The sequence below is a fragment of the Volvox carteri genome (assembly GCF_000143455.1).
Source record: "Volvox carteri f. nagariensis unplaced genomic scaffold VOLCAscaffold_24, whole genome shotgun sequence".
In the NCBI taxonomy this organism is placed as follows: domain Eukaryota; kingdom Viridiplantae; phylum Chlorophyta; class Chlorophyceae; order Chlamydomonadales; family Volvocaceae; genus Volvox; species Volvox carteri.
This window is the reverse complement of record NW_003307567.1, coordinates 385,910-406,543: the sequence shown is the minus strand read 5'-3', so window position 1 is coordinate 406,543 and position 20,634 is coordinate 385,910. Positions and strand designations below refer to the sequence as shown.

The 20,634-nt window shown below is 53.9% G+C and overlaps 3 protein-coding genes across 3 annotated transcripts in view; all 3 read right to left on the bottom strand.

Annotated features, from left to right (window-relative positions):
• Positions 1-2,438: 2,438 nt before the first annotated feature.
• VOLCADRAFT_92055 (uncharacterized protein) lies at positions 2,439-4,322 on the bottom strand (the record flags this gene model as incomplete). Its single annotated transcript, XM_002951451.1, has 1 exon — positions 2,439-4,322. The coding sequence occupies one exon, from the start codon at positions 4,320-4,322 to the stop codon at positions 2,439-2,441; it is 1,884 nt and encodes a 627-aa protein (XP_002951497.1).
• A 1,136-nt stretch (positions 4,323-5,458) lies between these two features.
• Positions 5,459-9,083, bottom strand: VOLCADRAFT_92054 (uncharacterized protein; the record flags this gene model as incomplete). Its single annotated transcript, XM_002951450.1, has 3 exons — positions 5,459-5,578; positions 7,310-8,668; positions 8,832-9,083. The coding sequence occupies 3 exons, from the start codon at positions 9,081-9,083 to the stop codon at positions 5,459-5,461; spliced, it is 1,731 nt and encodes a 576-aa protein (XP_002951496.1).
• A 3,139-nt stretch (positions 9,084-12,222) lies between these two features.
• Positions 12,223-20,634, bottom strand: part of VOLCADRAFT_92053 (uncharacterized protein) — a gene marked incomplete at both ends in the record, with an annotated part of 19,639 nt that continues 11,227 nt past the window's right edge. Inside the window, 10 exons of the mRNA XM_002951449.1 lie at positions 12,223-12,312; positions 12,933-13,028; positions 13,312-13,971; positions 14,796-15,500; positions 16,251-16,445; positions 17,216-17,344; positions 17,672-17,713; positions 18,528-18,677; positions 19,625-19,774; positions 19,905-20,590. Coding sequence (XP_002951495.1) covers positions 12,223-12,312; positions 12,933-13,028; positions 13,312-13,971; positions 14,796-15,500; positions 16,251-16,445; positions 17,216-17,344; positions 17,672-17,713; positions 18,528-18,677; positions 19,625-19,774; positions 19,905-20,590 — 2,903 coding nt within the window. The remainder of the gene's footprint in view (positions 12,313-12,932; positions 13,029-13,311; positions 13,972-14,795; positions 15,501-16,250; positions 16,446-17,215; positions 17,345-17,671; positions 17,714-18,527; positions 18,678-19,624; positions 19,775-19,904; positions 20,591-20,634) is intronic.

Here is a 20,634-nt window from a genome sequence, read left to right as displayed (position 1 = left end):
ACCCCCCCCAGACCCCCCCCCCCCGATAAGTTACAACTCCCCCCATAGACCAAGGGGCACGCATTGAGTTGGCGCGTTTTCGTTCATGTGCACACTCTTCATGCACATGCATAGATAGTTCTGGCACTGTTTGTGAGCAATAAGTAAATCCGACCAAGCAAAGGCCCAAAGCAAGCAACCGCATAGCAAATCACAGGCCGTCACCCGCCACTGCAAACCACAGCACACGGTGGCTCAGTGTCCCTGGCCTCTTGACAGCGCGAATTCACGGTTCAGGATAAAAACAGTGAAAAGTTGCCCAAACCTTGGGACGTCAAAGAATTGGGTGAATTCTGATGAATCCAGAAGCTCTATAAACAACGTCTTCTCATATTGTCAAAAAGGCTTGAAGGCAGTGGGACAGCGAAAACTGCGCCGATCTTCAATATAAATTAACGTCGTCTTTACAGCACTGATTACAGCACTGATCTCGCCGTAATGAGTAGGGTGTGTAAGCTTTGACGCTTATGTTATGAATCTGGACCTCAGCTCGCACGACAAAGACCCCGACGTTGGCTCGCACCCCAAAAACAGCTGGCTGAAACAATTTATGCAGCCAAACTCATCGACAGTATGCTAAACAATACATGGGCTGTATGCAAGGTTCAACATGACAGTTCCCCTTTTGCAAGAAGCATGCAGCATACTGTCGGTTTTTTTCACTTTCGAACCATGGACGCTGACCAGCAAGTCCCGGCTGGGTTTTAATTGGACGGTCGATCTGCCCGGACTTGTCACCCACCCGAGTTTCATCGCGTCCGGATGGGTAACCATGTACTGTAAGGCAAATTGAGTTGCGAACTGGTGAAGTTGGTAACTTAGAAGAGTGCATGGTGTGCCTTGACAGCACCCTTTATATCTTCAGGCCCGCTAACGCACCGCTAAAACAGCTTTGGTTTAGATTCACAGAAAAATCGAAGACTCCTTTCATGAAATCCCTTCGGACTGGAGCGGCCAATTTGGTCCCCTCATGACCAACGCCTCTCACATACAAAGAAGCACATCGCGTGATCCCCTCCGCCCGCCTTTCCTTTGTGGCAGCACACCAGGAAAGGGCCCAGCCCAGGAAAACCCTTCCGCCATAAAACGGCATCCGCAAAAATATGTTTCGTCGAGACTGATGTCACTCATCTTCGCTCAGGCTTTTGGGGCTCGTGTGGCCTTATGTGCATGTGCATGCCTTGTCTTGTATGGTTTGGTTGTCCGCCAATTGTACGACAAATGCTGAATCCTTCGATTCCACATGTGTTGAGTTGTTCAAGGCAATGTTATGTTCACGTAGCGTGAAATTACTTAGCGTAAAATAGCTCCAAGTGGTGCTTATGAAGGGATCGAGCCACTGTTGCGCGACGTCTGCTATACGCTTTGATCGCATCTCCTGGAGCCCTCCGGGCAGTGAACACGCGTAACACGTCGTCCAGCATCTCAATTACTGGAGCTGCATCGCACTGTTTGTTCAGCAAATGGCAATAAGCTTTTGTTCTGCGATGCCGCACCCGTACGGCACCAGGACTCGGCTGTCGATTTGACTATGCCGCAACCACACGTTCAGCTTTGGCCAGGCATGGCAGGTTTCGGAGCTGGCAATGGAGCAGCCGCTGCAGCAGCCCCAGACGGTGTAGCGGCGGCGGCAGGACGGCGGATTCTGGCCGGTGTGCCATGCCTGCTAACGTCGCTGGGGGAGCTAGGTAGGACTCAGGGGCTCAGGGCCACAACTTCGGTACCATTGTTATGAGCATTCCGTTGATTACGGTAATGACTAACATATCATTATTACTATTACTTGTGACGCACAGGCGGAACAACGCCTGCCGTACTTCTTCACAACGCGACACGACACGGCACTTCCTAAGGGGACATTATTGAAACAACATCTCCTGCTCTCTCCTGCTCCGGTCCGTTCACACGCTCTCGTACTTTCAATACTTTCGAGAAATTTAAATCCGAGAGGCCCCTCGTCAGGGCATGGAAATGTGTAGTAATCCGGCCCGCGAACAACATCGCGGCGGAAGTCATCCAGATACAGCTCTCCTTTGGCGAAATAAGTTGCCCAGAAGCGTTTAAAAAATAAAACTACCATCATAAAATAGAATGCTCTATAAGTATAGCAAAAATTCTTCATCGCTCTTTTTTTGTACTGGATACAAGAACTCTACCTTTCCTACCGGCTGCATTCAACGTCAATAGGGCCCCACGTGCATTCTCGAATACAGGAACTTCCGGTTTTCGACTCGACTCACAGGATGTCACAAGATAAGCAGTTTGTGATTGTTGCAGTGGACCGCGATCGAGTCGAGTGCAGCACGCCAAGGAACGCCTCCTGCAGAACACTGATATGCAGGCCTTTAGCCCGTGCATGCCTGTACATGCCCGTACTCGCAATTAATCGCCGTCCTTCGTCACGTCTTGGCCAATCGCAATGTCAACGATCCCGTAATTTTGCCATCCCGCAGATAATTGGACCAGGGCCCCAATAGACTGTCGACGCTGCCAGCACAATCACCATCGATGACCCGTGGGTCGCTGCAATTACTTCCGCCGCCTCCGCCGCCTGTATCCTGCTGCTGGTGCTGGTGCTGCAGCTGCTGGGGGTGCTGTTGTGTTGGGTGTTGATTCAGTGGTAGCGCATTGCTCCAGCCCCAGCAGTGTTTCAGGTCCATTAAGCCCGCCTGGGAGCGGCATCTAATGTCCTTACGGCAGCCATCCTGCCACCGGTTCACCGCCAACTCAACCGTGTCGCGCACCACCATCCGACACGCGGCCTCCTCACACAATCGTGACCCAGGCACCGCAAACGCGGGCGGCAAGTCACACTGGACATATAGCCCCGCGAACCGCTGCTGCTGCTGCTGTTGTTCAAGGAGAGGCTGCGGCTGTGTTCCTGCGGCGTAGACCTCGATCCAAACGGAATATGCAATGCCTGCCGCAAAGCAGTACTCAGCACCATCGCCTCCGCCTCCGCTGCCTCCCGCCTCTGCCTGCGCCACTTGGCCGTCAAACACGCACTCCACTGCTGCGCACGTCTGATTTCTGTCCCTGCAGTTCAACTCCGCTAGGGCCGCAAGCAGATCTTCCTGCCGTGCATGCCACTGGACTATGAAACCCGTTTCCGGAATGCACTGCGGCCGTTGCTTGGGGTTGTAAGTAGCGCGCCGCTTCGGGTCCTTGGCCCTCTCTTCAACGAGGTCCATCAGCAGAGCTTGCTCGCACTCGTCACGGGCGCTTACGATGTTGGCTATGAAAGCCGCTTCCGACACGCCGATCGGAAACCAGCCACACTGATCATCCTCATTGCCATCGTTTCCAACATCAAAGTTCCTAGCCATGGCCAATTCGTAGTCCGCCGCCAGAGCTGGCAAGATTGTACCAGCGTACGGCCGGCTCAGCTGAGCCAGTCGTACCGTACGGCACAGGCGCTCGCGATCTTCGTCATTCGTTTTGTGGAAGTTCTCCCGCATCCACGTGGCCAGCAGCAGCAACACGCTGGACTCGCAGTCTGTGGCCAAGTCGTCAGAGCACAGGAGCAACTCCAGCGCGATGGCGGGCAGCGACAACAGCCGCTTGTTGAGCAGGGGGCTGTTGAGAACGGCAAGTGTGCTGCCAAAGTGAGACGCCAGGCAGTCGCCAGCACAGGTCAGAACATCTGCGAAGCTGGCTTGTGCCCTGGCATCATCAGGCCACAGCTCCTGGCATTCGCACAGCTCACGCACCCCCCCAAGTGGTGCGTGAAATGACCATCTTCCGTTACAACCACCTCCTCCAACACTGCTGTTATCGCTGCCGCTAGGGCTATTACCGCTGCCAACAAAGCTGCCGCCCCCGCCCTGCCGGCCACCGTCCCTTGAAACTGCCAACTGGAAAACTGGGAGGGCGGTTCTTGCGGCTTCCATGCAGTTCCTGTATTTCAGCGTTCTGGCTTGTTCTGCGACCTCCTTTATCAGTCTCTTTATGAGTTCATCACACGCCGCCGCGCAGCCGTGGATCTGCAGGTAGCCGCCCTGCCGCCGAACCTCCAGAGCCTCGCGGACGCTGCCGGCGGCCACTTGACCCGTGTAGGCGAACTGGATGGCGGCACGGGTGCTGGACACCTCCGCCGCACTGCCTAGAGGTATAAGCAACTCAGGCGAAGCCAACACCAAGTGAGCTGTCGATATCCTTCCTACAGCGCCATTTTCTGTTGTGGTACAACGAGCACGCTTACGTCTGATGGGCTGCGTGGAATTAATTGTACCGCACCAGCGCTCTAGCTGCGTGTATTGTTGGGGTTTGGGGATATCGGGCATTATTTGGGGCCTATTGGGGATGTGGGCGGCAAGTGGGCACACTGGGGTAGGCTGAGCTGTTTTTTAAGTGCAGCATATACAACAACAACCGAAAGCAACCGATTTTTTTACCTTTGATTTGAAGTGTTCAGACCCATTCCGCAGTACGAAGCGATGGCCGGGCATTGGGTCGCCAAATACCTCCCACTGAGAGGAATCGTCCATCCCTCCACGCCGACTGCCGGAAGTGGCCGTTTCCTCCGACTGTTCTACAGAGCGCTCCCGACAGAAGATAATTACGCAATCAGAGTCTTGTTGAGAGCTGAACAGTTTGGAGAGGCCCCGAAGAACGTGCCGGTTGACGGGGACATCGCAGTTTTGCATGGCGATAACAAACGCAGGAAAACGCTGGGGATCGTGCAATATCAAGAATTTATATTATTTAAAATCGCGCCAGATTCATTCCGCCTTGCTATCTCCCACTAACGCGACCGGATGTCGGTTACATGCGTTTCATTCGTACATTGTCCGAAAACGGTACAACGCGCGAATTCGGGCAAAAACGTCAGATAGATGAAACATGACTTTCAATAGTTTCACTTAAGCTCCTTTAATGTCTTTCTATGTGCAGTTATCACGGGTGGGCTTTATTGGGCTTCGGACCTAGCCCTAACCTAGCCGCACCTTCAACTTTGACGATACGCAGACCCGCTAAACGCGCAGCTGAGAATAAGAATATTTTATGTTTATTCATAAGCCTTATAATTCAGCGAACAATCGAAGGCTAAGGTTTTGGGGTTCCATCGCTAGATGGCTATTTAAAGTGCTGTAGTCATGAGACGTCGATCGAATCCAAGTGCTTACAAAACATATAATAAGGCTCAAATTTTCATGAGTCGATCATGAGTCCTAGGTGGATTTTGATAGGCAGTAGTCATGCTGAGTGGCTGTGGAGTTTGCATCACAAAATCGTAAGAACGAAGGACACTGTCAGCCCACATCAATTAAAAAACGCAATATATGCTATGCACGCCAGCCTTGCACCCACAAACATAGTACAAGGCTGGTGCCATGGGATTGCGCAACAATACTGCGCTGGTAAACCTGTTCCAAGTCATGGATAACTGTAAAATGCAGAAACTAAATTGTTTTGCAATTTACAGCAAGATCTTGACGTACAGGGTACGTCTCACAACCTGGATCTTGATACGGCATCTTGATACTTGTCCTGTCCTGTCCCGTCCAGGCAAACCCACCTTATCAGCTCTTCCAGCCTCCTCCCCCGGCACGTGAGGAGGACGAGGTTAGACCGGGGACTTGGAAATTTTAGGGCCTTTCGTTGACGTAACAACGGTACGTTATTACAGTAGGGTGTTGTACAAGCATGGCCTCACGACTACTAAATAATAAAAGAAAACTCCATGCACAGCATCTTCAGAGACCTTCTAAATATTCACCAGTGTTACAGTTGCCACATATTACCCAACATCACACCCTACAATACCAATGTGACATGTACACGAACACGAAGACGTAAGGCCCTCGGAGCACATGCGCATGCACTTCTGGCAGCGAGCTACGGCTGCGGCTCTTTCTGCTTCAGGGGCCGAGTACTACTGCACCCGCAGAACTGCACCTCCTCTACAGCCATCACCAGCCAGGCAGGGCCAGACATTCCTCCGTTTTAAGATATGCGTTAAATTGATATCTTCATAGATCACTTCAATTTTGTCCAACAACCAACATTCTACCTGCTTATCGCGCGCGCACAGTAACTGCAATACGCAACTCAGCTACAACAAGGTCCCATTCAATACTTCAACGCTCTCCTGCTCTGCTAGCTTGCGCGATTTTGCGCATATGCCCGTCTGGAGCACGAAGTGCCGTACACGGTCAATCGGACGGTTTTTCCCTTCACCATACACAGCATTTTACATTTAGGTGCGTTTTGCGCGTTACAAAATAAGTACTCACAGACATGGTGGATGATCCGCCAACGAATTGGCTCACTTACCCTTTATGCAACCAGCCAGCCAGCCAGCCAGCCAGCCAGCACCGACGTGTGCACATCCCCGAGGTGTAGGACAGCTTGGTTCGGCATAATAAGCTTTACAAATAAAGACCCCTTCAACTGCTGGCACCGGCAGCAAGAGAACCATATGCAATTTGAAGTCCATCCTATGTACTAGCGGCCTCCTTGGATCTCTTCTGGTTCTCGGCCCGTTAATGTACCTGATTGTAGATTTGTCCCTTGCGCCAGGCAAATTAGATAAAATTAGCCACACATAGAAGCGTCTGACATTTAATCCTCGCAGGGCAAACAAAACAAGAAGCCCCGGTGTAAGTAAGCCCACTTCATCACGCAGTAGATCAACGTCTGTCTGTCTGTGCCAGCAGATAACTGGGGGTAGCGGGGACAGACAGCCCCCAGAACACCAACCCACGCCCATGCCGGTGCTGCCGGCGCGCTAGCCAGCCCGTCATATACAGTAAGTACCTACCCATGGTGTAGACAACACGCAACATGTGATGGACATGGATGGAGGGATGGGATGGACGGATTTGTGTATTTGTGAGCCTCAACGGTTTGTAGGGCGCCGCAGCGTTAATGTCCCGGTGATCCTTCCTTCACGCAAATATTCTGACCAAGCCGCCAGCGAGTCAACGCTATCACCGGCCCCGCCGCCGCTGCTGGCACCGCCGCCACCGCCGCCGCCATTGCTGTGTATGGCCCCACCCGGCACCCCTGTGCCGCCGCCACCGCCGCCGCCACCACCACCGCTGGCACTATTACCGCCAGCTGGCCGCTGCTGCTGCTGCTGTGGCTGCGGTTGCCGCTGCGCCTGCGGCAATGTTGGCTGCTGGGCCGGCAATACTCTGAGAGGCAGAGCGTTAGGCCACCCTCTAGAGGAGCCGCGCTCTATCATCTGCGTCTTCGAGCGGCATCGGATATCCAACCGCGCACCCGCCCGCCATCGGTGCACGAGTAAGTCTGCATTGTAACGCACCACCATGCGGGTGGCGGACTCCAGACACAGCCTCGACCCGGGCACCGCAAACGCGGTTGGAAGCTCACACCGCACAAACAGCCCCGCAAACGGTCGCTGCGGCCCGTAGAACATCTTAATCCAAAGGGACCAGGAGAAGCCGGCGGCGATGTAGATGCTGCAATCGCTGTCGCTGATGCCACGGCCGCTGGCCTCGAAGGTGCAACAAACCTTAGCCGTCTTGCCAGGTTGCAGGCGCGCCAGTGCCGCCAGCAGCTCCTCCTGCCGTACATGCCACCTGACTTCGAGGCCCGTCGGCGGTATGCACTGCGGCCGCCGGTTCAGTTTCATTGAGGCCCACTGAGATGCCAGGGGGGCCTTGTCAGCTTGGTTCAGAGCCATCGCCAGCAGCTTTAGCCGCTCGTCCTCCTGTGCATTAACGACACTCGAGGTAAAGAGGGCGTCCGCGAGGTTCAAAGGAAACCAGCCAGATGGCTTTTCTTCGGCCCCCAACGCCAATTCGTAGTCCGCCGCCAGAGCTGGCAAGATTGTACCAGCGTACGGCCGGCTCAGCTGAGCCAGTCGTACCGTACGGCACAGGCGCTTGCGATCTTCGTCATTCGTTTTGTGAAAGTTCTCCCGCATCCACGTGGCCAGCAGCAGCAACACGCTGGACTCGCAGTCTGTGGCCAAGTCGTCAGAGCACAGGAGCAACTCCAGCGCGATGGCGGGCAGCGACAACAGCCGCTCGTTGAGCAGGGGGCTGTTGAGAACGGCAAGTGTGCTGCCAAAGTGAGAAACGAGCGATGCTCCAGCGCATGATAGGACGCTCGCGAAGCTTGCGTCTGCGCTGGCGCCCTCCGGCCACAGATTCTCGTGTTCATACAGCTCAAACGCTGCCTGCAGCCCCAAGCTCCGTAAGCCCTGAGTGCTTCCCCAGCAGCCTGCAGCCTGTGGCTTCCGTTTTTGCTTCACAACCGCTCCCGTTATGTCGGTACTTAACAGCGCATCGTCGGACGCGACCTCCTTTATCAGTCTCTTTATGAGTTCATCACACGCCGCCGCGCAGCCGTGGATCTGCAGGTAGCCGCCCTGCCGCCGAACCTCCAGAGCCTCGCGGACGCTGCCGGCGGCCACTTGACCCGTGTAGGCGAACTGGATGGCGGCACGGGTGCTGGACACCTCCGCCGCACTGCCTAGAGGTATAAGCAGCTGCGGATAACTGAGCGTAGTCGGAGCCGGTGTTGTTGCTGCTGCTGATGCTGCTGCAGCTGATGATGATGATGGTGCTGTCGCCGTCCGTCGTGATGAGCTCACTCGCAGCCGCTTGCTGGGCGCTGGGGCGGCATCGCCATTCTGTGCTTCGCACCAGCGTTCGAGCTGCAAGGGTAAAAGGTTGGGGAGGGGGAACGCTAGGCTGGGTGCGTGCGTTTCATGGCAGCTTGCGTGGCGAGGTACGTAAAAAACAGGAAAAAACGGATAGACGACGAAACAGTTGGCATGGTCATTGGTTTTCGCCACCAAAGCCTTACGCTCGCCTCACCTTCGCTTTAAAATGCTCCGATGCGCATCTCAATACGAAGCGATGGCCGGGCATGGGGTCGCCGAAGACTTCTTGGCGAGAGGGTTCGCCATCCGGACCCTTCCGCTTCGAGGATGAGGCCGCTTCCGATATCGGATTGGAGCAGCGTTCCCGACAGAAGATAATTACGCAATCAGAGTCCTGTTGAGAGTTAAACAGTTCGGAGAGGCCCCGAAGAATGTGCCGGTTGACGGGGACATTGCCGATTTGCATGAGTGGCAGAATAGATAGAATTATAACAATCCGTTTATTCCAAAGGTTGAAAGTTACACGAGAGCTGCACCACTACCTTGCGCTAGGTAGCCTCGGGAATAGTTCCATGGGAAGCAAGCTACGGGGCTCTGGTTGACCACGGGGAAAACATATTGTTGAGAAGGAAGTACGTACACTGTTATATAAAGTTTTATTGCAAAAAAAATCTTGACTCGCTGTTTTAGTCTCGCATCACATTTGCATGACGTTTCAACTTCTGTAACGGCCAACGATTGGCTTCTGGGCGCTGTGCAGCCCTCCCACGTTGCGTCATAATAATATCTCAGTCAGTAGTAACTTGTATTTATTCATAGCTTAGACCTTCCTTTCCGGTAGGCCGTCGTCAAAGGTGGTTGCTATTGTCGCGACTTGTGGCGACTCTGGGTGCGTAGTCGCCATCTTCCCCCTCGTCACATACAGTAGTTCATACAGTAAAGTGTGCCCTTCAATCAGACGATAGATTCGTACAATCCTTATGGTATGAATCGCTGCAGACTACAGAGGACTGGTGATGAAAACCACCGCCGTTACGTGCATGTAAAAGCACCTATACAATGTCCCCGGAGGCAGCACCATAATGGCACTGCTGACAAGGCCGATAAGTCGCATTGGCTGTTGTGCCGCCAGCCAGCCAGTCAGACGTTAGGATGTGCATCCATGTGTGTATGTATGTACGTATCTACTCCGCAACCACTCCAGTACAAACCTATCCTAAGCTTCATCCTAAGTATCCGAAGCTATTGATTCAAACATTTCTGAAGTGCAATCTTCATCAGCGGATCAAGGCCAGGTATTGCAGCAACCCGTTTGCGTATGCAACCCATTGAAATTCACAAACCCGATCCGTCGTCGGCGGGTTAGCCGGACTGTGCCGATGCGCTGCACCAGCACGGTGAGCGAGGTTAACCCCTCGGGAGGGCGCTCCTCATTCGCAGGCCTGATCTGCTGCCGCTGCATGTAGTACCGGTCGTTCAGTATTAATGACTCACTCAGATATTAATGACGCATTCTCGCTAAATCGCTCTGCCAGCATCTCGGGGCGGCCAGCGCCTCTCTGCTACGCGTGTGCCATATATCGATACGATCGAATCCCCTCAGTGGATGGCGACCGGGTGGGCGGGCATTTGCCGGCCGGGCGGCTTGCATTTGGTGACTTCTGCGCCCAATTCGTCCAACCGACGAGAGGGACAACATGCCATGCCTTTTCATTACGAGGTTCACATTTACAACATGATCCCTAATAGGCCTAAATGTTTGACATTCCCTGGCAAGCATTACTCACTCCCGTGCAAATACATCCTGCTGGTTGCAACATAGCATGACAGTAAGTACACCGAGAAAGGAAGAAAGGTACGACGACAATGCACTACATGTTTATGCAGGGGCAACCGAAATCGTCGGCAGCACGAAATGTAAACACCCGCAGCCTACCATACTTAACCCGCTACAACTACCTGCTATATGAGCCCGCCGGCCTTAGGCCTTTGTAGCATGGTTAGCTATTCGTCTAGCAGGTCTTCCTTTGCCAAGACTTAACGTTGTTGTCGCATCACAGTACAGCAGGTATGTAGCAAAGTAGCAAAATAGAAATGCGTCCGGTCGTCCGTCGTGTTCCATTCATGCAGCGCAGCGCAGTGCAATGCAAAAGCCAGTCTAGCTAAAGATTTACAAAAAAAGCTAGTGCAATGCGCAGTGCAATGCGATGAAAGCAACCCTAAAACCTAGTTGCTAGGAGGTTACCAGTAGGGCTGATGAGGACGAACACGACAAAACAGCCTGCGTGCAGTCGCCAGTCCTGTCGCCATCCTGCCATGTACACATGAACCTAAACCATTTGCATGCCTGCATGCCCTGGAGACTTCTGAGCTTGCTTGCTTGCTTGAGATATGCGTACGCATCCGTGCTTCCGAATGCCCGTACGGTACAAGGCGGTCCTGCCCGCAGGTACAAGGCGGCCATCATCAGAGGCGCACGTGCGCATGTGCATTGTCCGAGTCGTCGTCATCGACCATGCAAGGAAGCACAGACAGAACTGTATAATCCACCCGCGAGCTAAAACTGCGGCCGGCAGACACCCCCACCGCAGTATCTACCTCCGAACAGAGATAGACGAGCCCAGCCATGTATGGGTTCGCCTTGTTGCTACACACCTGCTCGGGCCCCTAGCAAGCCCCTCGTGCACGCTTTCAGAAGTCGAGCCATGCCTGCCTCAGAAATAATTGATCAACGCTCGCAAGTATGTACGTGTGTGTGTATGTATGCATGTAGTCAGTCGCCTGCCGGGCTGAAGGTGCAGAAAACCCGCCGACAAAACGACGCACACACGTGTGGAAGGTCATCAAGATCACTTGCCTCATAATCACACGCACCCGACATGAAGCCTTCCCTGCCAAACCCATAACCAGGTAGCCAATAAGCCAGGTTGCACATAGCAAAAGATAGCGGATGCCTGCAGAGATATCTGTCATGCATACGTTGGATAAATATTGTCATGCGACGTTGCGATATAATGTCATGAAGCAGGGCCCCACATATGCCCGCCGATGAGAAAGGGATAACGAACCAAGTAAGAGCAACCCTAATAGTAACAAATTTACCATTACTGCTGCCGCTGCTGCTGCAGCAGCACCAGAAAATGAATTGACACGTCAACAGTGGGAAGTGCGCAGCACACGCGCTGGCTAGTTGAGATATAGACCCCATACGCCGCCGCCGTGCACGCGCTCCTGCATGGCTTACACTACTCCACATACACACATACCACATACATACATACAAACATGGACAGAAGCTACCACGTGCTTGGGTTGCAGGAGCAGCAGGAGGAGGTTACCCTGGACGACGACCAACTGGTGCCCTCGTGGCCCATATCAAGCCCGCCCCCATGCACAGGGCTGAATGTACTTACAGAATGTATGTAGTTGCTCGCTTCTTCATCAGGGCCAGCAGCCAAATCAATTGACCGACTGCGGTGGTCAGTTGCTTACATATTTGTGTTCCTCTATCTAGGGCGGCCTACTGCCGGGTGCATGTGGGGCTATTAATCATGTATGTGTGTGGCGGTGCATATGCAACACCTCCCTAAAACATATTCCACGCATTAGCTGCCGTTCTGCCAGCCACCAGCTGCACCAGCTGCTGAAGAGCTGTTGTTGCCGGAAGTCCGGAGGGGTAACTCCGCAGTGAGGTCCTGCAAAAACAAGGCGGGGAGTGTTATTTTACAGTTATCATCATCATCAGCTGCAGTGTTACCAGGCGAACAGAAAAGGCATTATATATTTGCATCTCGTCAATAATTATCACGTAATAAATATTTTATATACAATAATTGCAACCACTAACCCTAAGGACCGGAAGATGAGCGCCAGCACGGTATCCAGCTGTCTGGCGTTAAGGAGGAGTGGTGGGACCGGCTAATGATCGATCCGCTGGCGGCTGATGATGAAGCGCGCACTAATGGGTGGACATGTATGCACGTAGGTATGTATAGTGTGAGTGGTGGCATGGTGGTATAGACTGTAGATGTGGAAGTGAGGTAGGCCGGTGCCTGCCTGGGCAGGGACATCCTTAAAAGAGGCCTCCAAGGATATATGTGACCTTTTATGACATCAATCATCATACCATCGACCATGCAATAATCAATAACATCGCATGCAATCAACACACAGCAACTGCAGTAGCTGTAACGTGCGTGTGCCCGCCGCAGCAGCTGAGCGGAGTAGAGAGTGTAGAGCCGCATTCTTATCATTACCATATTTTAATGATGACGACAGTCGTCACACGCGCACACACCGTGATGATCGCACTCACCTCCTCACGATGGAAGCTATCGCTGTTTTTACGCACGTGCAACGCCGTTCGACTGGTACTTGACGGGACATTTGTCGACCCTTGATAAAGAGGCCCCTGCTGGAGTGCGGACAAGAAGAAGAAGTGGTAGTGCGGGAATTATTATTTGCGACATATGCATGGAAGCATGGTGGCAGCAAAATTTTAGACCTGTTTTGGTAAAAGGATATCCCAAAGGAAAAATGTCCCAGCCATAGACGTACGTCTATTCATTTTCAATCACGGCGGAGTCAACCTTCTCCAATTCGTAACACACAAAAAAAAAGACACACACGCACACAAATTCCCATCAGAAATGTTTGGCTGTAGTGTAGTTAAAAAAGGACAGCGCGCCACGTACCTGCTCCCGCTGCTGTTGCTGCTGCTTCGGTGGCCGGGGGGGTCGAAGTGACGGGTTAGACGGGCCGGGGCCGGCACTGGCGCCGCCGCTACTGTCGCTGGCACGGCCGCTGCCGTCCGTTGTCCCCGGGGGCGAGGCGGTGTCCATATAGGCCACCTGGGACGGCGCCGTCCTCGGTGCTGGTGCAGCTGCGGTCACCGCCGAAGGCGGGGACTCCAAAATGAGCTTTCGACTGCTGCTGCCCGTGATCTCCGTGCTGTTGTAAACAGAAGACGCCGGGACGGCTAGGGGAGGCAGCCGCGGCCTCCCATCTGGGAGGGCGTTTTGCGAGAGCACGCGCTCCTCCCCGGCCACCAGCGGGGCGCTCCGTTGGCTTCTGCTTCCACTGGGACGAGCAGCCGAGGGTGAAAATGCGCCCGCCGGACTAATAGGCTCGTCATGTTTTAGTCTGCTTGGGGCCCGAATTTCGTCATCCGGCTTGGGGGCTGGTCGACCGGGTTTAGCTGGTGACCTGCTGGAACCCCTGTTGTCCGCTCTCCTTGCGGCGCTCGCAGGCCGCATCCGCTTTTGTGCTCCCGTAGCCCCGTGGCCACCCGGGAGAGCGGTGACTGCTGCGGCCTCCGACGAGGTCGAACCCGCCCCGCTTGGTCTTCCGGACATCTGCGAAGGGGGGATAGTTTTGGTGGCAGGTACGGCAGGGTACGGCTCCATGTCATCTGAAAATAGTTAGTAATAGTTGTAGTAGTTGTAGTAGTAGTAGTAGTAGTAGTAGTAGTATTCATAATAGTGCGGAATGCGGTGTTCATGAATCCATCCCTCCATCCATGCACGCATCCTGCTTGCTGCAAAAGCCTTCGCACTCCGCGTGCGGGTCCCCTCACAGCCAGAATGCACACCGCCATTAAAAGTAAGAACACCGACTGGCTAGGAAAAGACAAAACAAACACCGCCGGACAGTAAGTTTTACTCTGAGCCCACACCAAGGTAGTTAGGTTGATGCGCATCGTACAACATGGCAACAGGCAAGTCGACCGTCGGGCAGGTGGGCACATCGCAACACCGCACGATGTCGTACTAGAACCAGGTGTTCATGAACCATTGCTAAACGGATGAGCAACAACAAAGCGCGTCGTGCACGTAGTCGTGTATGTGCAGACCCTCCTTGTACGACAAAGGACACATGCCCCCCGCGTTGGGGTTTCCAGCTACTTGCAAGTCAATCCATTTACGGGTGCGCATTGGTGAACATACATAAACAGCCTCATTGCTGTCTGCTGCTGGCCATACATACATAGTGATCGCGTGCCACGTATTAGCCAGCATCAGGGATGTCGATGCGTGCTAGCGCAAGCAAGCAGTGCAGCAGCAAGCAGTGCAGCAGCAAGTTGATGGACTACTACTGGCGGTTGCACAGCAGTATGTGCACAGACCGTGCAGCAGCAACCTGCATATACATCCACGGGACGGAGGTTCGCTGCACTTACCGGCGGCCGATGCTGCTGACGTGTCGGGTCAACCGCGCCGGCAGTAATGGCACTACTGCCACTGCTGCCGTAGCGTCCCTCGTCCATACCGCTGTCCTCATCAGCCTCTTCTGGAGGAGGTGGGATCTTCTTGACGGCCACCTCCACCTCCAACGCGAAGGTGTCTCTGTTCGGCCTCGGAGGCTTATCCCGTCGTCGGCTGCCGCTGCTGCTGCTGCTAGCGGGCGGGTGTGGCTGCTGCTGCTGCTGTTGCTGCCCTTCTCGTGGGCCCCGGCTGGACCTCGAGGCCCCGCTTACCGGCGCCGCAGCAACAACAACCGCTTGGGACTCGGCGGGCGTGGCGCCCATGACTTCAGTATTGGTGTCGTGATCGGATGCCACTGATGACGCGGGAGCAGGAGCGGCGGCTCTCGTGGTCGTTACTGGACGAACAGCAGCTGCGGCTGCGGCTGCGGCGCCAGTAGCAGGGCTTCCTAGATTGTCATTGTCAATGAGTGTCGGGGTTACTCGGCGGGTGGGGGGCGAAACATCACCTCCGCGGGCCCCAGCAGTGGCAGCAGTCGCTCCAAGCGCCATGGCTGTGACAGGCGTCGGGTCATCTGGCGGTGTCGCTTGCACAACATTTCTGCTGGCAAAGAAGGGCCCCACGCCGTCTGGCGCCACCACTGCATCGTTGGGAGTAGCATAGGATGCATTGTGTTCCCTCTGCATAGGTGGGTGAGGCAACAGCAGGGCAGAAGACAGAGTGGGCGACACGCAAGAAGATTCAGCAGAGGGGTTGAAAGACTATTCATATAAAAGTTACAGGTTATACATAGGTAATTTCCGCCACATGGATGTGGGGCCGCCTGTAGAAGCGGGGGGGGGCGGGCAATGGACATATACATGTGCCTGTGTGTGCCATGGACACGTAGCTAGGAGTGGCAGAAGTTGTTGAAGACTTATCCCGTCGGGCTGGGGGAGATTGTGGGGCCGATGATGGTGATGGTAATAATGACGATGATGGTGATGGTGAAGATCATGGTGATGGTGATGATCTGCGATCTGCGACTTTCTGTACCTTCTATGAAACAACGGCTAGCTGGAAAGGCTGTATCAGGGAAGCTTGTCTGTGGCACCGGCTAGCTCCCCCATGGATTTTGAATATGGGTGTCTGTCGTTTGGAGGGTAACGCAACTCCAGAAGGTGTAACTAACACACACACACATATATATATACGTACCCTATGTATGCGTGTGTTATATCACGACTTCAGAAAAGTACCGATCGGCGGATGGATGCAGATCTCGTGATACTGGTGCCCGCCCAGGATAGTACAGCGTGTAAGACGAAGAAGAGTGTATATATGCCTAGAAATGTTGCCATCATACACGAAGCCCATCACTACTGCTGTGTATGTGAACTGCAACTATAACGCACACACACACACAGACGCACGCACACACACACGCGCACCTGGCGCCTGCGGGAGCGGTAAACGAGCACCAGTATGATAAAGACCACCAGAGCGCAGAGAATACCTATTCCGCCAACGACAAGGCCGGTGATAGCGAGCCAAGAATTCCATTTTCCACTCGTGCTGCCGCCACTACTGCTACTTGGCGATGGAGGAGGAGGCGCCGTAGCAGCCGTTACAGCCTTGGTGCGATACTGCGCCGGGAATAGATACATACATACATACATACATACATACATACACCAAGAGAAACATGCAGCACGCACGCAGCCGAACAAATACGTCATCAGGCGATAATGCATTATGGATTTACATCAGTATTGGCAGTAATAGCCGCGCAGCTTTTAATTGGCGAAAACTGCCCAGGCCACGGGTGTTGCAACGCCCGTAAATCTTAGGATATCCCCAAATAGGAGTCAATGTTTCCGCACGATAGGACCGTAGCTTGCCGCCAAGCATACAACAGCATCGCTGCTAAGTCTTGTGAGGGAACCCGGACTCAAGAGGAATTATATGTATTGGCTGCCTGGTGTGGAAGCGCACCGTGCCGGGGCCCAATTACATAGAAATCAAGTCGCCTGCGTGCTGTGTCATCAGGGAAAGCAGCACATGGAAGCGATGCCAAAATCGCCGAACATGGGTAGGGGGCCATGCGGTGCAATATTACCGCAGCCCGTGCTGATGATGCTGATGCGCGAGCTGCAGCCAATCGTCAGCAGCTTCAGTTCAACGCAATCAATTTCGTATTGAAGGGTAATAACGCCAATGTACGTACATATGTACGTATGCACGTATGGACGGATGGATGGGTGGATGGATGGATGGATGGATGGATGGATGGATGGATGGATGGATGGATGGATGGATGGATGGATGGATGGATGGATGGATGGATGGATGGATGGATGGATGGATGGATGGATGCACGCATAACACCTAGCCATCACTGCACACATGCACTTACAGAGCTTCCAGTCGTCGCCCAGGAGCCGTTGAGCGGCCCCAGGGAGCACATCCCCTTGTCACTGAAGGACTGCAGCAGAGTATCATACAGCTGCTTCATGAACTGTTGGATGTCCCGAGAAGGATCAATCTGGAGTGGGGGTCCGATGAGCGATGGGGTGGCAGCAGTGGTGAGGCAGGTGAGCAGGGGCAGAACAACGGGTTAATATCGATCGAGTGTTAACCCCCCGGGGGTGCCCGCTTGCCTTATCAGATAAAAAGGGCTCGCGAGCTGATGATACAAATCAGCATCAGTCAGTAAGTAGATAGCCCAGCCAGACAGGATACCGCATCGGGCGGGCGTTGCAGCAGCAGGGGGGGGAACATACAAACAAACATACATACTGGCAGCACGTGCGTGCACAACCGCACCATCGGCCTTACGTATGTATGAGCACCGATTATCATCCCCAATTACCTTGAGAATAAAGTCGGTTTCCACCTTGGGTGCGGTGCAGTCCTGCAGGCATCGCAGTGGAACAGAAGGGTGTTTGTGTGTCTGTCCGTGTCTGTCTGTCTGTCTGTCTGTCTGTGTGCGCGTATTTATGTGCTTACGTTATCACAGCAGCGGATCTCGATAATGGAATGACTGACTGAAGGTTCTCGGGGAGTACCGATAGAAAACAGAGGTTTTCTGTGAACTCTGAAGAGTTGGTTGTAAGCATTGGTACGGCATGTAATGCCGGTAAAGAAGATCGCTCCGGTGTGCTGATGAGTGATTTTGGGGTTTCGTAGCTACATTAGGTCGCTGCTGTGAGGCGTTAGGTGTCCGCCTCGCGGTAGCTGGGGCCTCCACCCGGCCTCCACCTATCAAAGGAAGACTTAGTTCATTTGCTTGCGGGTACCCTTTGTAACATATGATGATTTCTCAGGAAAACAGATGCGTGAGGAGGTGCACTGCCGCTCTAACTTTAACTCACAGGGGCTACCTCTACCTCTACCTCTACCTGTGCCTCACCCTCTAGCTCACCCCTGCTACCTGCTAACTAATCACCGTCGAGGATGTCTTTATGCGTGTAGTGTATCTGTATGCGTGTAGTGTATCTGTATGCGTGTATCTGTCTGGACGAAGTAAGCCCGGCTAGCTGCGCATACTATGTTCAGTGAACACGCGCCATTACAACGGGGCGGTATGGAAACGATTTACTTCCGGAACAGGTGGAGCGACAGCAGGTGGAGCGACATCTGCCTATCTCCGTATCCCCCCAGGGTTTCTGGCTGCCGGTCGTCTTTATAAAGAGATATACAAAGCAAGACGCATTTTTTACTCGCACCTCAGCAGCGGCTTGCAGTGCAGCCCTTCCTCGACGTCTGCCCGCTGCGGCCCTGCAGGTGATGGTGATGTTCTGAGAGGTCAGGTTGGCTCCCTTAGCCACGTCGGCTGCCAGGTCGCCTGAATTCGTGCAGTCGATTGGTGAATCGTCCTGCATGGATACACGTGATGCCGCATACACATGTACGGCCATTCAATCGGTCCGTTTAATCTTAAGGTTGGATGATTTGGGCCACGTTGACGACATTATGGATGGGCCATGTCTGCCTTTCGAACACGTGTTTGCCTTTTGATGGAAGCAACAACACATATTTAGCTCAAACACGGGTCATGCACTGCACGCTTGCTGCTGCTGCTGCTGCTGCTGCTTGTATTAGATAGGCAGCCGACCAAGAACCGCCTGGAGCTCGACGTCCGAAGGCTATAGGATTATGCATGCAGCTAGCACACACAATAATCGCGGTCGTCAAGTGAAGATGTCATCTGTAATGCATGTCTGTATGTAACATATGTGCCATCAGGGAGTGACCACGAAACGAGCAGATCTGGGCCTTACAAGCTCTCAAGCTTGTATCATCATCAACAGCAGCAGATCAAGCTATATGCATGCTAAGGCACTCCGTCAGCATCTTAAGAAGCCTTTCCAGCGGCCAGATACTACTCTGCGTCATGTCATCATGCCGTCAGGGCACATCCCGGAACATTCGAGATTGCACGTTTTCGTTTGTCCGAGCCAGCAATTGCAAGCTAGCCGGTGGCGGCTGGGGCAAGGACTGCATGAATAGCTTAGGGGGAAGTGTGCTCGAGCTCGATGAGGAGGAGGCAAGAACGAGAAAACATCAAGCCACAGAGAAAGGGCATCAAGGTGCTATTTCGTCGGTTGTCCTGGGATGGCAGGGAAGCACATCTCTGAAATACGCATGGCAGAAAGCATGGCATGGACACATTTCGTCCGTAGAATGGAAGAGTAGTGCTAGACAACGGTAGATCTATTTCCAGGCGTAACTCGCCCCAAAGCTCCATGACGACGCAATCGATAGAAGACCATGAAAAATATTGTAAGACGATGAAAAAAGCGAGGTTAACTAAGGAGCCTACCTTAAATTTCGGAGACGTTTTCACGAAATTGTAGTCCACCTCTACATTAAAAGGTAAAGGCGGCTTTGGCGGTGATGGCGGCGGGAATGGTGGCAAGGGTGGGGGTGAAGGTGACCGAGGACGGGGTGGAAATGGTGGTGATGGAGGCGACTGTGACGGGTCCGGTGGCGGCGTCGGTGGTGGGTGCGGTGGTGTGTATGATGATGGCGGTGATGGCGGTGATGGCGGTGATGGCGGTGATGGTTCCGGGGAAGGTGGTGGAAGGGATGGTGGAGGTGACCATGGAGGCAATGGCTGAGGGAATGGTCGGGATGGTGGTAGGGAAAGTGGTGGTGGAAAAGGCGGCAGGGATGAGAGGGGCGATGGTGGCTGGGGTGGTATCGGGGAAGGCTGTTGAGATGGGGGTAGTGCTTGAGAAGGAGATGACGGTGGTGAAGGTGGCAGGGATGAGAGGGGCGAAGGTGGCTGGGGTGGTATCGGGGAAGGCTGTTGAGATGGGGGTAGTGCTTGAGAAGGAGATGACGGTGGTGAAGGTGGCAGGGATGAGAGGGGCGAAGGTGGCTGGGGTGGTATCGGGGAAGGCTGTTGAGATGGGGGTAGTGCTTGAGAAGGAGATGACGGTGGTGAAGGTGGCAGGGATGAGAGGGGCGAAGGTGGCTGGGGTGGTATCGGGGAAGGCTGTTGAGATGGGGGTAGTGCTTGAGAAGGAGATGACGGTGGTGAAGGTGGCAGGGATGAGAGGGGCGAAGGTGGCTGGGGTGGTATCGGGGAAGGCTGTTGAGATGGGGGTAGTGCTTGAGAAGGAGATGACGGTGGTGAAGGTGGCAGGGATGAGAGGGGCGAAGGTGGCTGGGGTGGCATCGGGGAAGGCTGTTGAGATGGGGGTAGTGCTTGAGAAGGAGATGACGGTGGTGAAGGTGGCAGGGATGAGAGGGGCGAAGGTGGCTGGGGTGGTATCGGGGAAGGCTGTTGAGATGGGGGTAGTGCTTGAGAAGGAGATGACGGTGGTG